Source organism: Siphateles boraxobius, unplaced genomic scaffold (genome assembly GCF_051911475.1).
Source record: "Siphateles boraxobius isolate OS27281-9 unplaced genomic scaffold, OSU_SipBor_1 66, whole genome shotgun sequence".
Classification (NCBI taxonomy): domain Eukaryota; kingdom Metazoa; phylum Chordata; class Actinopteri; order Cypriniformes; family Leuciscidae; genus Siphateles; species Siphateles boraxobius.
This window is the reverse complement of record NW_027509193.1, coordinates 7,274,825-7,296,265: the sequence shown is the minus strand read 5'-3', so window position 1 is coordinate 7,296,265 and position 21,441 is coordinate 7,274,825. Positions and strand designations below refer to the sequence as shown.

At 37.6% G+C, this 21,441-nt stretch overlaps 1 protein-coding gene across 1 annotated transcript; it reads left to right on the top strand.

Annotated features, from left to right (window-relative positions):
• The first annotated feature begins 111 nt into the window (after nucleotides 1-111).
• On the top strand, nucleotides 112-20,870 carry hmgxb4a (HMG box domain containing 4a). Its single transcript, XM_077211910.1, has 13 exons — nucleotides 112-258; nucleotides 2,264-2,344; nucleotides 2,426-2,565; nucleotides 5,303-5,381; nucleotides 8,178-8,810; nucleotides 9,788-10,000; nucleotides 12,440-12,615; nucleotides 12,705-12,786; nucleotides 12,874-12,938; nucleotides 14,346-14,448; nucleotides 14,564-14,739; nucleotides 18,455-18,577; nucleotides 18,739-20,870. The coding sequence occupies exons 2-13, from the start codon at nucleotides 2,302-2,304 to the stop codon at nucleotides 18,781-18,783; spliced, it is 1,878 nt and encodes a 625-aa protein (XP_077068025.1). The 5' UTR covers nucleotides 112-258; nucleotides 2,264-2,301; the 3' UTR covers nucleotides 18,784-20,870.
• The last annotated feature ends 571 nt before the right edge of the window (nucleotides 20,871-21,441 follow it).

Sequence of the window (21,441 nt, the reverse complement as noted above, 5' to 3'; positions counted from 1 at the left end):
GACTCTGTCTTTGATGCAATGATGTAACAATATGAACACTAAAGTATAAGCTGTGAATTTGCACATCGCTTTCATATAGTAAATATCGCTATTTCTTACTTTTATTGTCAGTTTTTTTGGTTTGTAAAAAAAGAGGGCTTTCATTGTTGTGATACACTCTCTGGTCTCAAAGTCCCTCCTCCTCATCTTTGGCTGCTTTGTTGTTGACTCCCATCAAAGATGGCGTCGCGCTCCAACTAAACCCACATCCAACCCGAGGTAATATTTCACTGATTTTTATACAAAACTTCTGATTTCTGCATAAAACTTGCATGCATTCCGTGCCATTTTTGCAGTACTGAAAAAAACAATAAAATTGCATGGTGAGAGCGCTCCGTTAATCGAGTTGTAACCCGATACCGGCCTATGTGCACCGCAGCCGCGGGTCTGCGCGCGCTGGGCGATCCGTCAGAGACGCGCGACACGTCCGCAGCTTCCCGAATACACTTCAGCTGAAACAGGGAAGCGCTGGATCCTGATGAAGCGAGGGAAGGGGGTGTGTGAGTGTGCATTTCTTCAAAAGTAGGCGGGAAATGTGCAATAATGAGTGTTGAGGGAGGCAGATCTTCTCGTTCGTGTTGTTGGGATTCCGGCGAATGTCACTGGAAGCTTGACTAAAGTTGTGGCTGGAGGAAAGCTGATGTGTGTTGCTGAGCCTGATCTGTCACTAATGAGTGTGTGTGCTTTCAGTAGCACATCTTCAGAGTTTTTTTTAACACTTCGTATGCAACATTATTATATTAGAAGAAACCCTTTATCGTAATCAGAAGACGAAGAACTGTTTTTTTAACGAGTTTTGTTTTTTCCATAGTTTTTCCAGTATTAGTTCCTTGCATTTATTTGGTTTTACATCTTAATATTTTAAGCGTCATATTATTGAATTCAGTTTTATTTGTATAGTAATTGCAAACTTTTGTGGCTTTTAGTCTAGTCAAACGATCTCGGTCTCTGTTATAGTGTAATTATACATGATTTAATTACTGAGCAATATTCATTAACTACATGTTCTTACTATAGGGTTTGGTTTAGGGTTAGTTACATTAGGAAATTATGCACAATTTTTAGCTATTACCATAGTAACTACATGTGTAACAATATCAAAATAAACTGTTTACGATCTTTTAGCATATAATCAGGGCTGCCAATTTTTTAGTTCAGTTTGCAGTGAGAATTAGGGACTTGACTGAATTACAGTTCATGGATAATGAATGACTTTTCTGAGGTAAATGTAACTTATGCGACATTGTTTTATCCGCGGTTGAAACACTGATTGTGTGATGACATGATACATTCAGTAAGTTGTAGGCCTGCTGGATTTTTCAAAATACCCTCTGATGTTTATTCATGTTTATTTTGTGCTGTAAATAGTAGTAAGATGGATGGTTCACGTGCCATTTGAACAGCAGGTCTGTCTATCTGTCACGCCACATTAAAGGGACAGTTCACCGGAAAATGACAATTCTGTCATCATTTATTCACCCTCAAGTTGTTGCAAACCTGTATGAATTTCATTCTACTGCTGCTGAACACAAAATAAGATATTATGAATAATGTTTGTAACCAAACAGTTTTGGGGCACCATTGACTTACTATGGAAGTCAATGGTGCCCATCATCTGTTTGGTTACCCATATTCTTCATAATATCTTCTTTTGGTTTCAACAGAAGAAAGAAATTCATACAGGTTTGGAACAACTTGAGGGTGAGTAAATGATGACAGCATTTTCATTTTTGGGTGAACTGTCCCTTTAAGAGCGCCAAAATTGCATTTTTTGTTTGAATTTCATAATAAAATTTACAAAATTTGAAAGCTGACAATTTGTTTCATATCAAAATGTTACCTGTTCTGTCTTTTGTCTGTCAGCGGCAAAAGTGAATATATTGTTTAATACACTTTTATTGGTAAAAAACTTAGATATTTCTAAAAGTGGTAGATAAGAATACAAGTATTATATTAAACCTGAAGACATCCGAAAAATGTATTGAAAAATACAATATTTATAATCAAATTTCGTGCAAAACAATTCTATAGTTTGACATTTAGGCTGCAACAAAGTAGTGCAGATAACTAGTAGATACCGAAGCGCAAGTTTAATGGAAACAGAATTATTAGTTATATAAGCTGGAAAGATATTTGAAGATAGTTTGTTTTTTAAATACTTTGTTCTAGTGAAGAGTGTTTTTTGGACAGAGCTTGATGATTTTAATCTGTTTTTGTGCATTAGAGTCACAAGACTGACCAGTCCCACCTGAAGAACCAAGAATGACTATGGCCTTTGAGGAGATAAAGAAGAAAGGAATGATGGGTAATGATTGTCAGACAAAAGCATGTTAATACACTCAAACATGTCCATTGAAAACCTACTGGGAAACTGCATTTCTTGTAGATATTTCGGGGATGGAAGGAGAGGTCGGTCTTGTTGCTGGTCGCAGCCAAAGAGAGAAGAGGCGCTCGTATAAAGATCTGTTGAGAGAGGAAGAAGAAATCGCAGCGCAGGTGCTCAAAACCTCCAAGAAACACCACAAGGTAACAGCAGGGAGTTACTGTAACATCCAACATCAAGTTGCATCGTATTAACAAGAGGTTGACAAGAATTATTGGCGTCCATTGATTTTACCAGTATATATCTGTAACTGTGTTGCCTGTTGGTATTCTAATGATATTAATAAAACATGCAACTTGATGTTATGTTACCTAAGTAGATATGACATCTGGTCTGAGAAGGATTTGGACCTGGGTTTTTCCCTCTCAGGGTACTTGTCATTGACTTTTGTTTAGGGATGTTGCGATCACTCGGCTGATACTCACTTCCTATGACTCGCAACTTCTCTGATCACATAAACTGACAAAAAGCCTTCTATTTTCTATTTCTATTAAGTGATGCCCTCAGCATCACTTCCTGTCATCACCTGCGTGATAGTATTTAAAGATCTGTTGAGAAAAGATGAAAAATGTATGTGCTGCCTCAGTCTTCCTCAAGTGTAAGTAAAATAATAATAATATTGGTTACAAAGCGGGATACAATTCACAGATCTATATTAAAATAACTTCAATAACTGTAGCATCTGTTTCCCCTTATTATAGGGGTTAGTTCACCCAAAATTAAAAATGATGTCATTAATTACTCACCATCATGTCGTTCCAAACCTGTAAGACATTCGTTCATCTTCAGAACACAAATAAAGGTATTTTTAATGAAATCTAAAAATGTTTTGTAAGGGGAAAGACCCAGAACCAGATATGAAGAATGAAGACCCAGAGTCAGAATTATAAAAAATGAAAGAAAATATTTACTGAAGATAGTTTGCAGTTTCATCAGCAGAAGTCAGCTTCAGTACTCGCACAGGAGTTCGTAGGCCGCCCCGCTTACAGTTACAAAGATCACAGCAGTTATACCATTTCCAAGGTCTAAGCTACGTCATTGCTTACAGGTTGAATGATTCTCATTGGCTAAGAAACATTAAGAGCCTAAACAATTTAACACATGTGAGGAGATAGGGGTGCCTATCGCCATTAGTCAAGATAGTTGTCGTCCACTCATTAGATTTAGGTCTGTGGTGGCCTCGCAGGTTAGAGAAGGGCGCCGGGGTGTCTGGTCCGAACGTCCAGAACCTAGATAGAATGTCATACGCACACACACACACACATAACAGACACTAGCAAATAACAGCTCCCATCAAGGCTGAAGAGAGTCTGAGCTCCTTATTATCAGTTAAGTATACCAAAACATAATGCTAAAACATTCACTCATTTGGGAGAAAAACAGATCACTGGCATTTACTCCGAAGGAAGGAAATATACTGGAAAGAATACATTTTAATACAACAATTAAAGTTCGATATAGTAACGCTCAATATAGCTTGACCATATGTCCAGCGAAGAATCATATGTGTCCACGCTGCCTTTAGGACCCTCTACTGATACCAGAGAAAGAGACAAACGGCCTTGTGGGTCACGTGGCCTTCGTGTCCTGCGTGTACTGCGTGCAATCTCAAAGTAAGATTGGAATGCACCTAAAAGAAACTGGTTACTTACATCACATGCATTTAAGACAATATAATTTCACAAGCACAAAGAATATAAAAATTATTATGTGATAATGAATATATTTGATTATTGATTTTTATAAAGGAAGTATATACATTCAAAAGGATATGATTATAGATGTATTTGAAGAGGCAAGGGATTTTGACCAACCCTTCAGTTTGCACCAAAAAACATGATTTATCGTTTTATTTTCAAAATTCTAGTCTCCAACACGCATTCACGCAACAACACGCATGCATCATGTTGCTCTCATGAACGTGCGCTGGAGATATTTTTATGATGCCTTTACTACCTTTCTGGGGCTTGAAAGTGGTAGTTGCGTAATGTATTTTAATATAGATCATATTTTTGTGTAAGCCTACTTGTTTTTATTTAGCCTCTTAAAAATGTCTTTTTTTCCAAATGTATATTTTTATTTCATTAAAATTACACTATATAACTTTTTTGTTCAAAATTAACAACATTTAAATAATGAGTCAATACATCATCAATCCTTATTCCGAAACGAGTTTTGTCTTAACCTGATTCACTATGTCAAGTCTATTATAAGTTTATATTTTAGAGTAGGCTGGATGGTTTTCGCTGGAAGTTGCTCCGGTTACTTTGGCGTGTGTATGGTGTGTGAGTGGAAAGGTTAGTTGTCACAACGAGCGAGAAAGGTGAATATGGAGTCAGCTAGCAAAAAGAGAACGTGACAGGGCTTGTAATAAAACAAGAATCAACATGGGCTTTTCAGAGATGGAGAGAACTGAGGGATTTGAAATGCTGTAAATGTGAAGATGGTGTTTTTATTACTCAACAGGTAAGGCATTTTATTGAACAGATAAATTGCTATATGTAGCTCTTTAACAGAGTTTATTATAAAGCATTATCTATTGTGAAGGATCACAATCATCCTCACAGTCACGCAGAGCCGAACCACAACCGAAACAATACTCTTCTGCAAAATGCATGCAGTTTTGTCTTTTAACCTCTATTGGCACAAAAATTACATAGTGTACCTTTCAATAATTGGGAATCCGTATGCCGATTTAGATAACAATCAGCAATTGTATCGTCTGTAAAACCCTAATCAGAGCATCCCTACTCAGAGCATTCCCATTGTAGCTGTAGTATTAGATCAGTATGATCAGACCATATGTGGATTGTTTCCTCACTAACATTATCTTTGTGGTACATATCATGCCTGTTTCAACATGCACTGTTGTCTTTTTAGGATTCTGACCTTTTCCTATTAGGAGGAGATTCTCACAAGAAAAAAAAGAAGCACTTGAGTGATGACTATTATCACAGAGGTGAGGAGTTTTGTCTTGTTTTTTAGGCAGCATTAGCTCTGTTCCAACATATCCAAAATTAAAAGTGTTCCAGATGTTGGTAGGATGTTACTTTCTAAGGGAGCATTCTAAATGAAATGAAGCCGCTAAAGCTACAGAAACATCATTAAAACATTCTTCATTGGCTGCTGCTCAGTTAATGGCTTCTCATGTGTACTATGCAAATAGTGCAATACGTTGGATGTTGTTCATTGATTCCAGTAGTCTTACGTTAGCATGTTTTCTAAGCACAAAAACAAAATTGGGTGAAATAGTCAATTTTATTCCTTTTTATTTTATATTGTTAAAATGGTTTATTTTTGTTTCTACATTATTATGTTTTTATATTTAGCTGCTTTTTACAAGTTAAAATATATGAATAATATATAATATTAATATTATATATATATTGTTTGTTGTTAAATCATTTTTAAATTACATAAAAAATATGAAAAATTATTGTTGTATATAATAACTATGTATATGTAAAATTAACAAAAATTTTACTATTATCACTGCTATATGGTGCAGATTTCTGTTTTCGTATTAATACTTGTTGAATACTTTTACATACTTGATGAAAACTTGCGTACCGAGGTACTTGATGAATTAATCTCTCGTGAGTAGAAACCCATAGACTGCAAATACATTACCAACCAAGCAAAAACACATATTCTTTCCAAGAGTCGCTCTCTCGCTGATATACCTGATGATTTTGGAGTTGATTACTTTGAATTAAATTTATCATTGTGCAAATCAGAGAGATCCCGAATCTCAATCTATGTTTTGATTGGTTAAAATGAATGAAGAATATCTTGTGTTTTTCTGTGGGTGCTCGATCGGCGCCTATGATCACTGTTAGTGCTTTTTCTAACTCAAATACTTAAAGCTCCAGTGCTGAACTTTTGCCTCTCTATCGACATCTCTGTTTGAAACATAAAATTGCAAATTAAATGTGGAGTTATTATTACTATTATTTTAGTTTTTTGTTTTTTACGTGGGTTGTGCTTCGGCACTGCTCCTCTGCGCAGGTGAATCTGTGACCTCACATCAGAGCGGATCTGTCGTTGTATATGGATATGACAATAAGAAGTATGTCCTAGTATGCATACATCTGGAAAAAAAAGTAATCTGAACAAGAAACATATCTGCCGCTTTTGTTCTGACCAAATGAAAACGTAAATGTTTTAAAACAAATCACATACTGAGGTTTAGGTCTAACGATTGCTCAATCGGATCAGATCACACATTGCAAATTAGCTACTGTAGCTAGCCACTGACCCACTCTGCGTCAGTCTTAAGTCCCTTCAGATCTCCGAGTTGTCTCCACCTCTAAGCCATGCCAGTATTTCCTCACGTTTTAGCATGGGATCTGTCGCTTTCCCTTTTTGACTGCAGGCTCTCTGCAGTTCAAGGTTTGTTGTTTTGACAACAGGTGATTCCCCGATGATTGCCATTTAGTCCTTTCTAGATTAAATTCTAAGCAACTGCATCCTCTCTCAGCACACGCCATATAGTAATAGGGTTGGGTATCATTTGAATTTTAACGATTACGATTCTTATCGATTCCTAATATCGATTTCAATTAGAAAAAAAAAAATTCAGGTACAGAAACTGTAATCAAATGTAAAATATCACTGTACTTTATAAATAAAATATACATTACAATTATAGTTAAAGTTATTCAGTCAAGAAAAGTTTTGTCTTTTGTTGTTTGATTAATGTTATTGTAAAGACGGCAGCAGGAATATTAGGCAGCTGTCACTTTAAGATCTGCACAGATCCTTACACATGCGTTTTCTTTGTCAGCTGTTTGTTCACTTAAGACATAACTGACTTTGTTTACGAGGATATTTTGACGTATTTTTTGTGTGAAAAAGAAGCGGAAGAGAACTCAGTTCAGTATCAAAAGGATTCAGTAATACAGGCGGCTTTCTGTGCAGGCAGCACAGAAAACAGCGCGCAGGCCTTCTTGCACTTGAATGGTTTAAAGTCATATTAAAATGCGCACACAGGAATCGATAAGCGAAATCTAAATGCACGTGTCTTATAGCTCAAATTCTAAATCATATTTAGAAGCTTACGTTACGAATTGGGGTAAGCTAAGAAGACTCTAGCCGCGCTTCCATTACCCTTCAAATTGAAAATACGCCCAATGGAAACATGTCAATTTCGTCAAAACTCCCATGTATCGCAAAAAAAAATTTACGCTCACATGAGGTGGTTTTAAATAATATTTAAATATTTCACAAAACTGCAATGGAAACATCATTTACAGTCACCTGACATAGATGACGCGGTATGTTTGGACAGAAGACGAGACTGAGTTCTTTATTAAATTCATAAAAGACAAAAGAATTACAGGAATACTGGATTCTAAACCTCAAAGAAATGCCACAATCAAGACCTCGAAGCAGATATGAGGGAGAAACACCCAGAAACAACTCATATGTGCCGCTCTAAAGTATAAGGGTCTTTCCTTGCCATTAATGATTGGATAACACACGTCTCCCTTGATTATTAATAATGGCCAGTGCAGTGGCTGAGATATAGGCTACATAAACCCACCAACGTCCGTTGCCATGATTTCTGGAATGACTTATTGCGAGAGGACAAAATGAAGTTTTAGTCCCATAACATCGGTTAATGGAAACGCCGTCATTTCGCATTAGTTTTTTGTCGACATTTAGAAAAAAACGCAAATCTACTGATGTCTTATGAACTTACTCAATAACAATATAATGCAGCTTTAAAATAGTTTCTAAACTCTCCCCACAGACCATCACAGCTCTGGTCAGCCGCCCCACAAGAAGAAGCGCAAGTCTTCAGATCACTCGCCCTCCCTGTCCTCCTCGTCCTCCTCTCACCCGTCCCACTCCACAGACACAGCCATGGGCCTCCTGGAGGCCATTACCTCCCCGCTGGCCACGGGCACCGACCCCACCCCGCACTTCTACAAAAAACCCTCCTACCCTCCCCACGCCTCCTCGCACTCCTCCAAAGACCGCAAGCCGGACAGCGGCTCTAAGAGCAGCCACTCCTTCTCGCACTCGCGTCCGCCTGGCTCGTCCTCGTCTAAAAAGCATTCCTCCTCCTCAAAGTCACTGCTGTTCCACGGAGGAGCTGGAAAAGGAGAACCACTGACGCTCTGTGAAGCTGAAGGACTGAAGATGAAGCTCATCCTTTCTTCAAAAGAGAAAAACGAAGGTGTCGGGGGGAACGAGGGATTCTCCTTCCCTGTTCATTCTTCTTCCTCTTCGGGTGTGGTAGGCCATCATTCGTCCTCAAGCTCGAAGAAAGGAGGGATGAAGAAGGAGAAAGACAAAGACAAAATGATGCTGAAGCCACCCAAGAAAAAGCAGCACAGCCAAGAGCCGTTGCCTGTAGTGGGGAAAGAGGTGGAGGTCATGGGTGAGTGGGGAATCTGTTCTTTAATATCGGGATTACTGATACATGACATTGGTGGATCTTTAAAGCAAAGCAGCCAATAACTGTATTCGCATGTATAGTAACTTATTCAATGTATTGTTTCATTACATAAAATTGTATTTAGTAATATAATAATAATAAATGAATAATAACCATTTATTTTTAAGTGAGAAATGTGTAGACAAAACAAATCAAAACAAAGATTTTGGGTCAGTAAGATTTGTCTTTGAAAAAAGAAGCATTCTTTTATACAGCAAGATTGCATTAAATTGATCAGAAGTGACAGTAAAAACATATTTTGAACTTTCTATTAATCAAAGAATCTTGAAAAAATATTATCACTCTTTTTAACATTGATTATAATAATAATAAATGTTTATTGAGCACCAACTCATCATATTAGATTGATTTCTGAAGGATCATGTGACACTGAAGGCTGGAGTAATGATGCTGAAAATTCAGCTTTGCTCACAGGAGTAAATTACATTTTAAAATATATTCAAATAGTCAACCGATATTTTAAATTGTAACAATATTTCACAATATTAGTGTTTTTGCTGTATGGTTGATCAAATAAATGCAGCCTTGGTTTAGATTTAGATGAATAACAACTTATAAATATAATGGCCTAAATATCAACAATAGTAGTAATTTGTATTTAAAGAAAATAAAAAAAATAGATTTTATTATTGTAAATATTTTTAAATATTTTTTATTCTGATTATATATTTATTATTGCGTCAAACAAAACAAAAAAACCTGTTATGCGTAAAAACCTAAACAATTTTTTTTTAACTGAAACATAATCTTTGTCGGGATCAGTCATGAAAAGTCAATACTGGTCAATCTTTACTTATGGTGTCTGTATAATGACAAACTTTCAACATCCAATTGTCCAAAAGCTCTAAAAAACAAAAACACAGACACGAACCAATAATTTTTCTGTTTGTATTCATCAGGTCATTACGGAGGCATGGGAGGAGACAGCTCATCTTCAGGAGGAGAACTAGAGGCCGGCGAGCTGGTGATTGACGACTCATACACACATCTTGCAAAAAAGAAGAAAAAGAGCAAGAAGAGCAAAAAGAAAAAGGATAGAGAGCGAGACAGAGAGAAAGGATCCAGGGAGAAGAAACACAGCAAAGGAAGTGGAGGGAAGAAAAGCTGCCCAGGTGAGACACATTTTACTTTCTTTCAGGTAAGACACCCTAGGTGAATTGGGTAAAACATTTAACTAATATACATGGGCGTCGGAACCATTGTATATGGGTGGGACAAGACCCACCCACTTTTTAAGACCAATAATATCAGCCCCACTTACTTCTACCGTCTCTAATTCAGCGCATATGTCTGTTCACTTTTCAGAGCGCCGTCAGTCAAATCCATTCCACTTGAGAAAAACCATAATAAATTTAACTCCATTCCGCGTTTTAGCTACAGCGTTGATTTCCACGCTGCTGCTCAAATCCATTCCACCTGATTCATTCAGAGTCCCACCAAACCCTTACTTTTCAGGCCAGACGAGCCAATGCGCATGTGCTGTCCCAAGTTCCTATGAGAACCGGAGCTTCTAACAGTTAGAATACAGATCATACGTAGTTTAAAACGTTTAAATAGACATATCAAGTAGTAATTAATTAATGTATATGAATCTTAGTTGATTATTGGCTATTAGAGCTGGTTTGGTTGCTGAGACAGAGACGCGCAGAGAGACGGTAATTAACGCGCTGTTTGATTTGTGACCGTGCTGTGCTTATTCCATTCATTCGAGTAGCCTATCATATTGTACAAGGCTTAAATCATTTAAAATATACATAAAATAATATACAATATCATATCGTAGAACATGTAGTAGCCTATTTGAGTTGATATTACTCTTCCCAAGCTCTGATTTCTTGGAGATGCACGCATAGACAGATTTGCGCTCGTTTAATTTTTACTCTCTCTCATTCACTTCACTCATTATTGCATAGAGATTTTAGAAAAGGTATTTGGCTTCGGGAACACCCCTAATCTACTCCAGAAAAAAGATTCTGGAGGATGACCCACGCACATTTTTTTTTTGCTTCCGACGCCCATGCTAATATATTTGGTTGATTAGACCGATCATTGATTACATTAGGAACTGCAACCATTTTTTGTATTACAAGTTTTCTGAAAAATTGTGTTTAAGGGTGTGTTCACACCTGGCATGTTTGGTTGGATTAAAACCAACTGGTGCGATTGCTCTGTTAGTGTGGTTTATTTGAATAAGTGTGAATGCCGTCACCTGAACCCTGGTGCGCAAACAAACGGACCGAGACCTGAAAAGATGCGTCTCGGTCTGCTTTCAAACGACTCTAATGCGGTTCGAATAAAATATTAACAAAACACGGACCAAAGACAACTAAACAAACCAAAAACAGGACGTGATGTCACAAGATGTGTCCCTAAAAAGGACAGAATGCTCAAGCATTCCTGTTGTTTCTTGTCATCGTCACGATGTTTCCCATCAGAGTTCAGTACAGGCATCAGAACCACGTCTCCTCGCTGCAGATCTTCATTTGTGTGTGTGACCAAGGGATTCCTGCCGCTGTTTTGACTCCTTTACACATTTTATGAGCTGTTCATGAGTTATAAGCCGGACTAAAAGTACCAATCGTTAATGCGTTAATTGCATAAATGTCCCGAACAGAAATCTGAACACTGGATAAAGCCAGGTTCAAACTTCTTGTTTCATTTTGTTGACATATTAAAGTCAAAAGGTTTCACAACTGGGACTTTGGATACATCTTTTTATCACTCCATACATCAGAAAATACTGTCAACAGCCAAAATTGATTTTAAAAAATTCCACAATGGTTTTAACAAACCCACTGTGGAAACCTTAAAAACATTTTTTTTTAATATAAATATGTAAATGCTGGAGATTTCTGGCTCGGTGCATGAGAAAAAACTCATTTTGAGAAAATGGCCTTTAAAAGATGTGTATTGTAATTAAAATCCTCAGATGCAAATAGATAACGTGTAGTAAAATATACACTTAAAACTGTATTATTGATATTTTGAAGTCTGAAATATGTTATGATAGCCCAAAATCTAAAAATGTAACAGTACATGAAAAACAATTGCTGTGTCAGAAATCACATACTTCCCTACTACCGGTATATAGTATGCGAAAAGCAGTACGCCAATAGAGAAGAGAAGTATATCCAAATACATAATATTCGGATAACAGTTGGCGAAAAGTCCCCGGATGACCTACTACTTCCAGAGAGATTCTGAAGTGTGCATACGATGGACACTTTATTATCCCATGAGGCCATGGGAGAAGATTTATGAATGACAGTGAAGTGACGCAAATGACGCGACGTGACAGTAACTACATGACAGATGTAGTGCGTCCAAGTTTCATTCATAATACCCATATTCATACTATACAGAACAGACTTTTTTAACGGTTGCGAAGTAAATTCAAATGTAGTACCTACTCAGACAGGTGTGATTTCGGATGCAGTGAATGTTTTTGTGTCTAAAAGCTAAAACCAATTGATTTGTTGTTTTTCATTTTACTTGTAGTTACACTGAATCTGATTTTACTGAATTTTAACTTGTCTCTCTCTGCTCATCAGTTGATCAGTCTAGAAGCCACTCCCATTCTCACAGCTCATCCAATCACAGCTCTGCTGGTGGCATGTACGCTATGGCTCCACCCACCCCATCCCATCACCATCAAAGCATTGAACTAATGGGTGAGAAGAAGAAGAAGAAGGAGGAAAAGGAGAAAGAGAAACATGACAAGGACAAGGTAAATTAAATCTCTTTCTTACACCAGTAAAACCACCTTGAAGTTTGCTTTTGGCAGTCATTTTAATGTTCTGTCCTCCATCCTGTCAGCCGAAGAAGAAGAACATGACAGCCTATCAGGTGTTCTGTAAAGAGTACAGGGTCAATATCAACGCAGAGCAGCCTGGGTTAGGTGAGTGCTGTTGTTCTCTGCACCTGATCTGTCAATCATCTGTGCTGTTTCGTGATTGGTTGAATATTTGTTCTTTTTCCACCTCAGTCTTCGGGGAGCTGAGTAAGAAACTCGCAGAGGTGTGGAAACAGCTGCCTGAAAAAGACAAACTGGTCAGCACCTTTACCTTTACTTTATAGTTTTCAAATTTAAAAAAAATGACTGTGCATTGTGTGTATTATTGTGTCTTTAGAATCTTTTATCAAAATGTAACTTGCTCCATTTCTCAAATGACTTTCCTTTTCCACTGGTTAATGTTAACTAATGGTCATTTAGTCATTGTTTTAGACTATTGTAATGGATAATGTATAATTTGTCAGTAAAAAAAAAAATTATTATGTAATGCTGGTTAATGCTCATAAAGAGGCCAGAGTAATTTTATTATTATTTATATGCTATTAATAGTATATTCATATTTTGAATTAGCTTATTTTTAGATTTTTAGTTGAAATTTCTTTTATTTTAAGTTTTAGTAATTGTATGTGCTTTTGTCATTTTTTATTATTTATATTTATCTTTAACTTATTTTATTTTATTTTAATTAATTTTAGTACATCAGCTTAAACTTATTTATTTCAGTTAGTTGTCCAGGCAGCATTTCTAAACATTTTTCAAAACAGGCAATATTTTTCATCTAATATTTATATTTTAGTTCGGCTTTATTTCAATTACTGAAAACCATTTGGAATACTTTTAGTTAACAATAAACCCAAAACTGAAAGTAGCAAGTAATTTGTCACATCTTGACACGATCTGAAGGAAATAACAAGTAAAATGGGTTGTTTTATGTTGGCTTTAAAGGGTAAGTTCGGTATTTTACACTTAAAGCCCTGTTTTAAGATCGTTTCTGATGAAATAGAACGGTTAAGATTGAAATTTGGACACATGCTGCTGTCCCGAGAATTTTCGGTTTATGTGTTAGCACCCCCCCACCTCCACAATGGTTTCATAGGGGCACTGGAACAATCATTCATAAAACACATTAAACTTTAGTTTACAAAGATGTGGAACCCACCAAATGGTCTGGGGTGTTCACTGATATGCTCACGCAAAAATCGCTGCAAAAGTTGCTTTCCAACAGGTTTTATCGTAGTTTTTGTCCAACTCCATTGACTTAAGTCAGGACAAAAACTATGATAAAACTTGTTTGGAAAGCATCTTTTGAAGAGATTTTTGCGTGAGCAGTTTTGGGGGAACACCCCAGACCATTTGGTGGGTTTCACATCTTTGTAAACTAAAGTTTAATGTGTTTTATGAATGATTGTTCCAGTGCCCCTATGAAACCATTGTGGAGGTGGGGGGGTGCTAACACATAAACCGAAAATTCTCGGGACAGCAGCATTTGTCCAAATTTCAATCTTAACCGTTCTATTTCATCAGAAACGATCTTATAAACAGGGCTTTAAGTGTAAAATACCGAACTTGTCCTTTAAACACTTAATGGCAGCGTTTCGTAATTTCAGTCAAATGTGGGACAGTGTTGCATATCCTCTCTTTCTGTCCTCTTTCTGACACTGAAGGTTTGGAGACAGAAAGCTCAATATCTCCAGCACAAGCAGAATAAAGCTGAAGCTATGACGGTCAAGCGGAAAACCTTATCAACCTCAGACAGTAAAAGTAAAGGTGAGACCAAAGCTTTTTCTCAGTTAACTATCTTACACTTTTCCTTTTTTTCTCATGTATTGACATTATTTCTTGAGCCCTTTCTATAGTATCCCTGTGTGTCTGCTTGTCTCAGGCTCCAGTAAAGGTGTCAGTTTAGGAGCAGGATTGGCCCCTCAGGGCCGCTCGTCTCTGGGTATGTCGTTGTCTCCGGTGCGGGTGCCTGATGTGGACCCCATAGATGCAGCAGCTCACCTGCAACTGTTGGGCGAGTCGCTGTCTCTGATTGGACACCGACTACAGGAAACGGAGGTTTGTGTCACAAAAATGTCCTTTTTAGAGGGCTTTCCACATATACACTGATGAGCCAAAACATTATGAGCAGTCACAGGTGAAGTGAATATTGTTGATCATCTCCTAAAAAGGACACATATTAAGATCTGGTTAGATTAGATAGAAAGCAAACAATCAGTTCTCGTAATCAACGTGATGGGTGAAGGAGAAATGTGCCGGAATAAAGATCAGAGCGACTTTGACACGGGCCAGATTGTTATGGCAAGGCGTCTGGGTCAACGGTGAGGCTTGTGTGTCGCTCTCGGTCAGCAGTGATGAGGATTTATCAGCAGTGTTCGAGGAGGGACAAACACAAACCAGAGACAGGGTGTTGGACGGCCAAGACTCATCAGTGCATGAGGGCAATGAACGCTGTCCCGTCTGGTCTGAGCCAACAGAAGGTGTACAGTGGCACACAACATTTTTATGATGGTCATGGGAGGAATGTGTCACAACACACAGTACGTCACACTCTGCTGCATATGGGGCTGCGTAGACACAGACCAATCAGAGAGATGATGACAACTGTTACGGAAGTAAAATCATGACAAATGTTTTTGAAACAAAAAAGCTTGTTGAATTGCACTACTTGAAGAAAAAATATGCATTTCATTAACGCTGCGTGCATTTTAATGCGTTGTATTTTTAGGGCTTGCATTTTTATGGGCTGAAATTCAACTTGGTTGCATATTTAAGATGTGAATATTTCAATTCAAAACATTTCAATAATCCATATTTATCTTTCAGATTTCACTTCCAAAATATTCTTTCTGTTTAAAAATACAACCTGTAATATTCGACTGGCAATTTTCGGTCCATTTTATTTCGCTTTACAAATTCGCTTCCACAAATTCAGTGGTTCAAATTCGACAGAAAATTCAACATTTGACATCCGGGAACGGCAGGAATATCAGTAGATTGTAGATTGACAATCTCCATAGCCGTTGGTCGACCTCACCAGCAGGGGGTGCAAGAGCGTGTTGACTAAGAAGATAGCATCGGGTGAGAGAGTCATTCATTCATAAAAACAGATTTACAGAAGTGGAGCAAGTGGTAAGTATTTGTGATGATTATCAGGACCAGTTTATATATGTAAAGCTGATAAAGACACAAAAGCTGTGTTTACATTTAAGTCTTCACAGTTAGTATTATAATCCCATGAACGAGATTATAATGTTATTCCCCGATGCTGATGTAAAGATAAAACGTTAAATCTGAGGTAGTAGACATATATTTATCTCGGTTGTTTAGTTTTCTTAACTTTGTATTGCGGTGTTGTGCTGCAAAACCAAGCGGCAACATTCTAATCTGAAAAATGAAGCCTACCCGGAAATGTGAAAAACTGCAATACATCGAAAATCCGCTAGGGGCCGGTCCCAAAAGGGAGCAAATGTCCATAGACCCCCATGTTAAAATGTCCGTTTTCACAGCATAAATTCATGTTTTTACAGGCTGGTCCCATGGACTTTTATTGTATTTTTCGATAGGTTCCGAGTGCCTGACAACTGTGAGGGGGGTGAATTTTTTTCTAACTCGTTGGTTTAGATCGTATATAGATATAAAATGTATGACAAATAAGGACGTGGTTAACTGTGATTGACAGCTGATAACGGAATGGAATTCCTGAAATTTGACGTCTCGGCCATGATCTGACACAACACATCATAACACCTCTGTATCCTTTCTGAAAAGATTTTCCGAGATGGCGCCGCCCCTACCCCCTATAAACGGCTTCAAAACCGTTCTTCAGAAAGTCTATGGGTGACGTCACAGACGCTTTGTCCATATTTTTTACAGTCTATGTGCAAAACCCTGGGATTCCCTCAATACATCATTCTCCAGGATTCCCTTCCGCTCAGGACACTTAAAGGGATAGTTCACCCAAAAAATGTAAATTCTGTCAGTATTTACTCACCCTCATGTTGTTCCAACCCCATAAGACTTTCGTTCATCTTTGGAACACGAATTAAGATATTTTTGATGAAATCTGAGAGCTGGATCACTCCTCCATAGGTTTCTATGTAATTGAAACTTGCCAGCCCAGAAAGTTACTAAAGACATCGTTAAAATAGTCCAAGTGACTACAGTGGCTCAATCTTAAGTTTATCAAGCGATGAGAATACTTTTTGTAAAATGTGTAAAATCAAACATGCAGTGTCATGCTAACTTTGTGCCAGTATTTCACAATCGCTTAGCGTGAAACTTTGCGTGTTACGTTCATATTCTCAGTCCGCTTGCCTGTTTCTATATCTAGTATAGCCATCAACCCCAATAAGGTGCGAGTTTGGTATTTTATATCACTGTATTAGTCCATTAAGCATTAAGTGTCCTGACCGCAAGGCAATCCTGGAGAATGACGTATTGAGGGAATCCCCAGTTTTGCAGCACAACGCTGCAGTATAAGAAAACTAAACAACCGAGAGAAATATATGTCTACTACCTCAGATTTAACATTTTATCTGTACATCAGCATCGGGGAATAACATTATAATCTCATTCACGGTAGAGAAAGCTGCTTACATGTGCAAAACTAACTGTGAAGACTTAAATGTAAACACAGCTTTTTCTCTTTATCAGCTTTACATATATAAACTGGTCCTGATAATCATCACAAATACTTACCACTTGCTCCATTTCTGTAAATCTGTTTTTATGAATGAATGACTCTCTCACCCGATGCTATCTTCTTAGTCAACACGCCCTTGCACCCCCTGCTGGTGAGGTCGACCAACGGCTATGGAGATTGTCAATCTACAATCTACTGATATTCCTGCCGTTCCCGGATGTCAAATGTTGAATTTTCTGTTGAATTTGAACCACTGAATTCGTGGAAGCGCATTTGTTAAGCGAAATAAAATGGAATGAAAATTGCCTGTCGAATATTATAGGTTTTTGAACAGAATGAATATTTTGGAAGTGAAATCTGAAAGGCGAATATGGGTTATTGAATTTTTAATAATGGCAACGTGTGTAAAATGTTTTGAATTGAAATATTCTCAGCGTAAATATACAACCATGTTGAATTTCAGCACATAAAAATGCAGGCCCTAAAAGTACAATGCATTAAAATGCACGCAGGGTTAATGCAATGCATATTTTTTCAAGTAGTGCAATTCAACAAGCTTTTTTTGGTTCAAAAACATTTGTCATTATTTTACTTCCATACCTGTCCACCAGCGGAAAGTGCCTACAATGGGCACGCAAGTGTCTGAACTGGACCTTAGACCTTTCTTTTACATCACGTGGACGGCTGTGATGGGGAAGTGATGCCCTGTGGGACGACGACAAGCCGGTGGAAAAAGTGATGCTCTGGGAATTGTTCTGCTGGAAAATCCTGAGTCCGACCATTCACGTGGACGTAAATTTGACACATGTCACCTATACCTAAACATTGTAGCAGACCAGGTACACCCCTTCATGACACTGGTGTTCCCTGGTGGAAGTGGCACTTTCAGCAGGATAATCTGTGAGATGTGCTGGACCAAACAGTTTGATCCTCCTCACAACCTACAGGACTTGAAGGACCTGCTGCTAAGGTCTTGGTGTCAAATACCACAGGACACCTTCAGCCCTCTGCGGGCCGTTGCTTTTTTGGCAACACAAGGAGGACTAACAGGCATATTAGGCATGTGTTCATAATGTTTCGTCTCATCAGTGTAGATCATTTTCATAAATGCCTCTGTTCGTCCTGCAGGGGATGGTGGCGGTGTCTGGCAGTCTTTCGGTTCTGTTGGACTCTATTTTATGTGCTCTTGGTCCATTAACCTGCCTGACAGCACAAGTTCCCCAGCTCAACGGCTGTCCACGCAACATCCTGGTGAGACACACTTTCACAAATTGCAGTTTTTTATTAATGGGGTCCCCAACAATTCACTTGTTTTCTACAAAATGTTTACAAAAGCTTCTTTCTTGCGATTCAAATGCACAGCTTATGATTTCAGCTCTTCTCCTGACACTCACCTACTTTTTTTTTTGCAGTCAAACACTTTGGACAACATCGCTTACATAATGCCTGGACTATGAATCTCTTAAAAGGCACTTACAAGAGACTGGGTTACATTTGGACATATTCCTAGAAGCACCAAACAGAGGACCAGAGTTGTTGTTTTTTTTACTTTTTCTGATCAATGGACATTCTTAATCTCTGACATGTTTTTAAAAATTGTATTTAAAATGTTAGTCATTTTTTTATTGTTAGAAAAAAAAAATCCTATTTTAGAGGACACTTTTGAAGTTTCCCCTTTTTTGTTTGTGTTGGCGTCTCAAAATGTCAAGGTCTGTTTAAAGATGTGTTTGTGAGGATATATGATCACATTCACATGCTTTTTATGTTTTATACAAATATATGCTGTTTAGTTTTATGGCCCAATGTTGTTGTTTTTCTAATTTAACATCGACTTAATTTATATCAACTGCAGTTTAACTGCGCTATCATCATTTCATGTCTTACATATTGTATTTTTGTAATGTAAATGTTGTAATAATATACTAGGGTTGGACAATGAAAGTGAAACACCTGGTTTTAGACCACAACAATTATTATTGTGTTTCAGGGCCTCCTTTTGCAGCTAATACAGCATCAGTTCATCTTAGGAATGGCAGACACAAGTCCTTCACAGTGCCCAGATGGGATTTTGAGCCATTCCTTCCATAACAGTGGCCAGGTCACTATGTGATGAAAAACGTTTTCTAACTTTCCCCTCCAAAATTCCCCAAAGTGGCTCAAAATATTTAGATCTGGTGATTGTGCAGGCCATTGGAGATGTTCAACTGTACTTTCATGTTCATCAAACCATTCTGTCACAAGTCTTGCTGTGTGTATTGGTACATTTTCAGGGTACAGTGTTTGAAGCATTAGGTGCACACGGTCCTCCAGAATGTTCCGCCAGTCTTTGGCAGTGATGTGTCCATCAAGTACAGTAGGGAATGCCATGATATCGCAGCCCAAACCTCACTGACCCTGATCCACCCCGTTCTTCACTCTGGGCAGCAACAGTCCGGGTGTTAAGCTTCTCCACAGCGTAACTCTCAAGGACTCATCAGAGAACAATACATGTTTCACATTGTCCACAGACCAAGATTTCCTCTACCTGCACCAATGCAGACTTCTGTGAAACCGTTTTAGTGGAAACAGGAGAGTCGAGGTGCACATTTAATTTTGCAGTGAGTCGGGCAGCTGTGGTTTTATGTTTTTTTGGATGCAATCTGGGTTGTACCTGGATATCCCTTTCAGACAGCTTCCTCTTACGTCGACAGTTACTCCTGTTGGATGTACCCTGGATCCCACAGCTCTCGTTTCACCACAAAGACTTTGCTGTCCTGGTCACAGATGAGGGAGCAAGACGCACACCAACAATCTGCCTCTTTTGAACTCTGATTAGTCTCCCGTTACGTTTTGTGTATTGCAATCATTTTATGTATAGCTGTGCTATTGCTCTGCTAATTCAACCTTCACTTTGCTCTTACTGATGGAATGTGCAATCAGTGAAGATTGGCCATCAGGCCTCGAATATACAGACATGAAACCTCCAACACTATATTGGCCAGTGCTTTAGTTTCATTGTCCAACCCCTTTAGTTTTCAAGTTTTGGCACGTTTACAGGACAAGCATGTATAAAATCATTTTAAAGGTGCACTAAGTTTTTTTAATTTTTTTTTATGTTTTATACCTTAAGAAACCATAGCTCATTTCACAAATATTTTTATAATAATGTACACTTACATGACATGAAGACCCCAGTCATATCAGTGGGTCTCACCACAGGGTAGCCTTCGTTTTGAAATCACATGATCAGATGAATACTTATCACATCTTGCTATCTTCCAGTTTTAGCTCACTTTCGGTTGCTGAATAACTATCAAATATGCCTGTGAATATTTTACAGTGGCATCAACATAAGTGTTGCTTGATGCGGTGTCCAAATTGATGGGTATCAGTAGCCATAAAATAATTACTTGCTGCACCAACAATTTAGTTCACCTTTAAAGTGATAATTTTAAACAAGTGATTGTTGGTAGTTTTAGAAGATGGAAAAATAAGTAAAATATATTTGCATTGATATATGTGCATTTTGCATTGACTTATTTCCATTAAATCTCAAAAATCTAAAGTGGGTTTGTTGTTATAAAATATTTTAAAATTTTTATAAATTTTCCTGATGTGCACATGCGGTGGCCTCCAAAAAATATTTAAGAAACATTAAATTTTTTTTTATGTTTTTGAAAGTAGTCTCTTAATCTCACCAAGGCTGCATTTATTTGATCAAAAATACTGTTAAAAAAACAACAACTGAAAATTCAGCTTTGTCATCACAGGAATAAATTACATTTTAAAATATATTACAACAGAAACGAGTTTTTACAGTATTTTTGATCAAATGCAGCCTCCGTGGGATTAAGAGACTATTTCAAAAACATTAATGCTTCCAGACTTCTGAATTTCAGTGTATTAGATTGTATCAGAGTTTAAACTTCAAGAGTAACTACATTTGGGTAGTTCATCAAATTAACTATGATCATTTTCCATTCAAGGGATAGTTCACCAAAAAATGAAAATTCTGTCATCATTTAATCATCCCCATGTCATGTCAAACCTCTATGAGATTCCTTCTTATGCAGAACATAGAAGATATTTTAAAGAATGCTGGTTACCAAACTGTCTCAGTTCCCATTGACTTCAAA

Coding starts and splice junctions, on each gene's coding strand:
- hmgxb4a (XM_077211910.1), top strand. CDS start 2,302: ATGACTATGGCCTTTGAGGAGATAAAGAAGAAAGGAATGATGG. Junction 2,566..5,302: donor CCTCCAAGAAACACCACAAG/GTAACAGCAGGG, acceptor TTGTCTTTTTAG/GATTCTGACCTTTTCCTATT. Junction 18,578..18,738: donor GCTGTCCACGCAACATCCTG/GTGAGACACACT, acceptor TTTTTTTTGCAG/TCAAACACTTTGGACAACAT.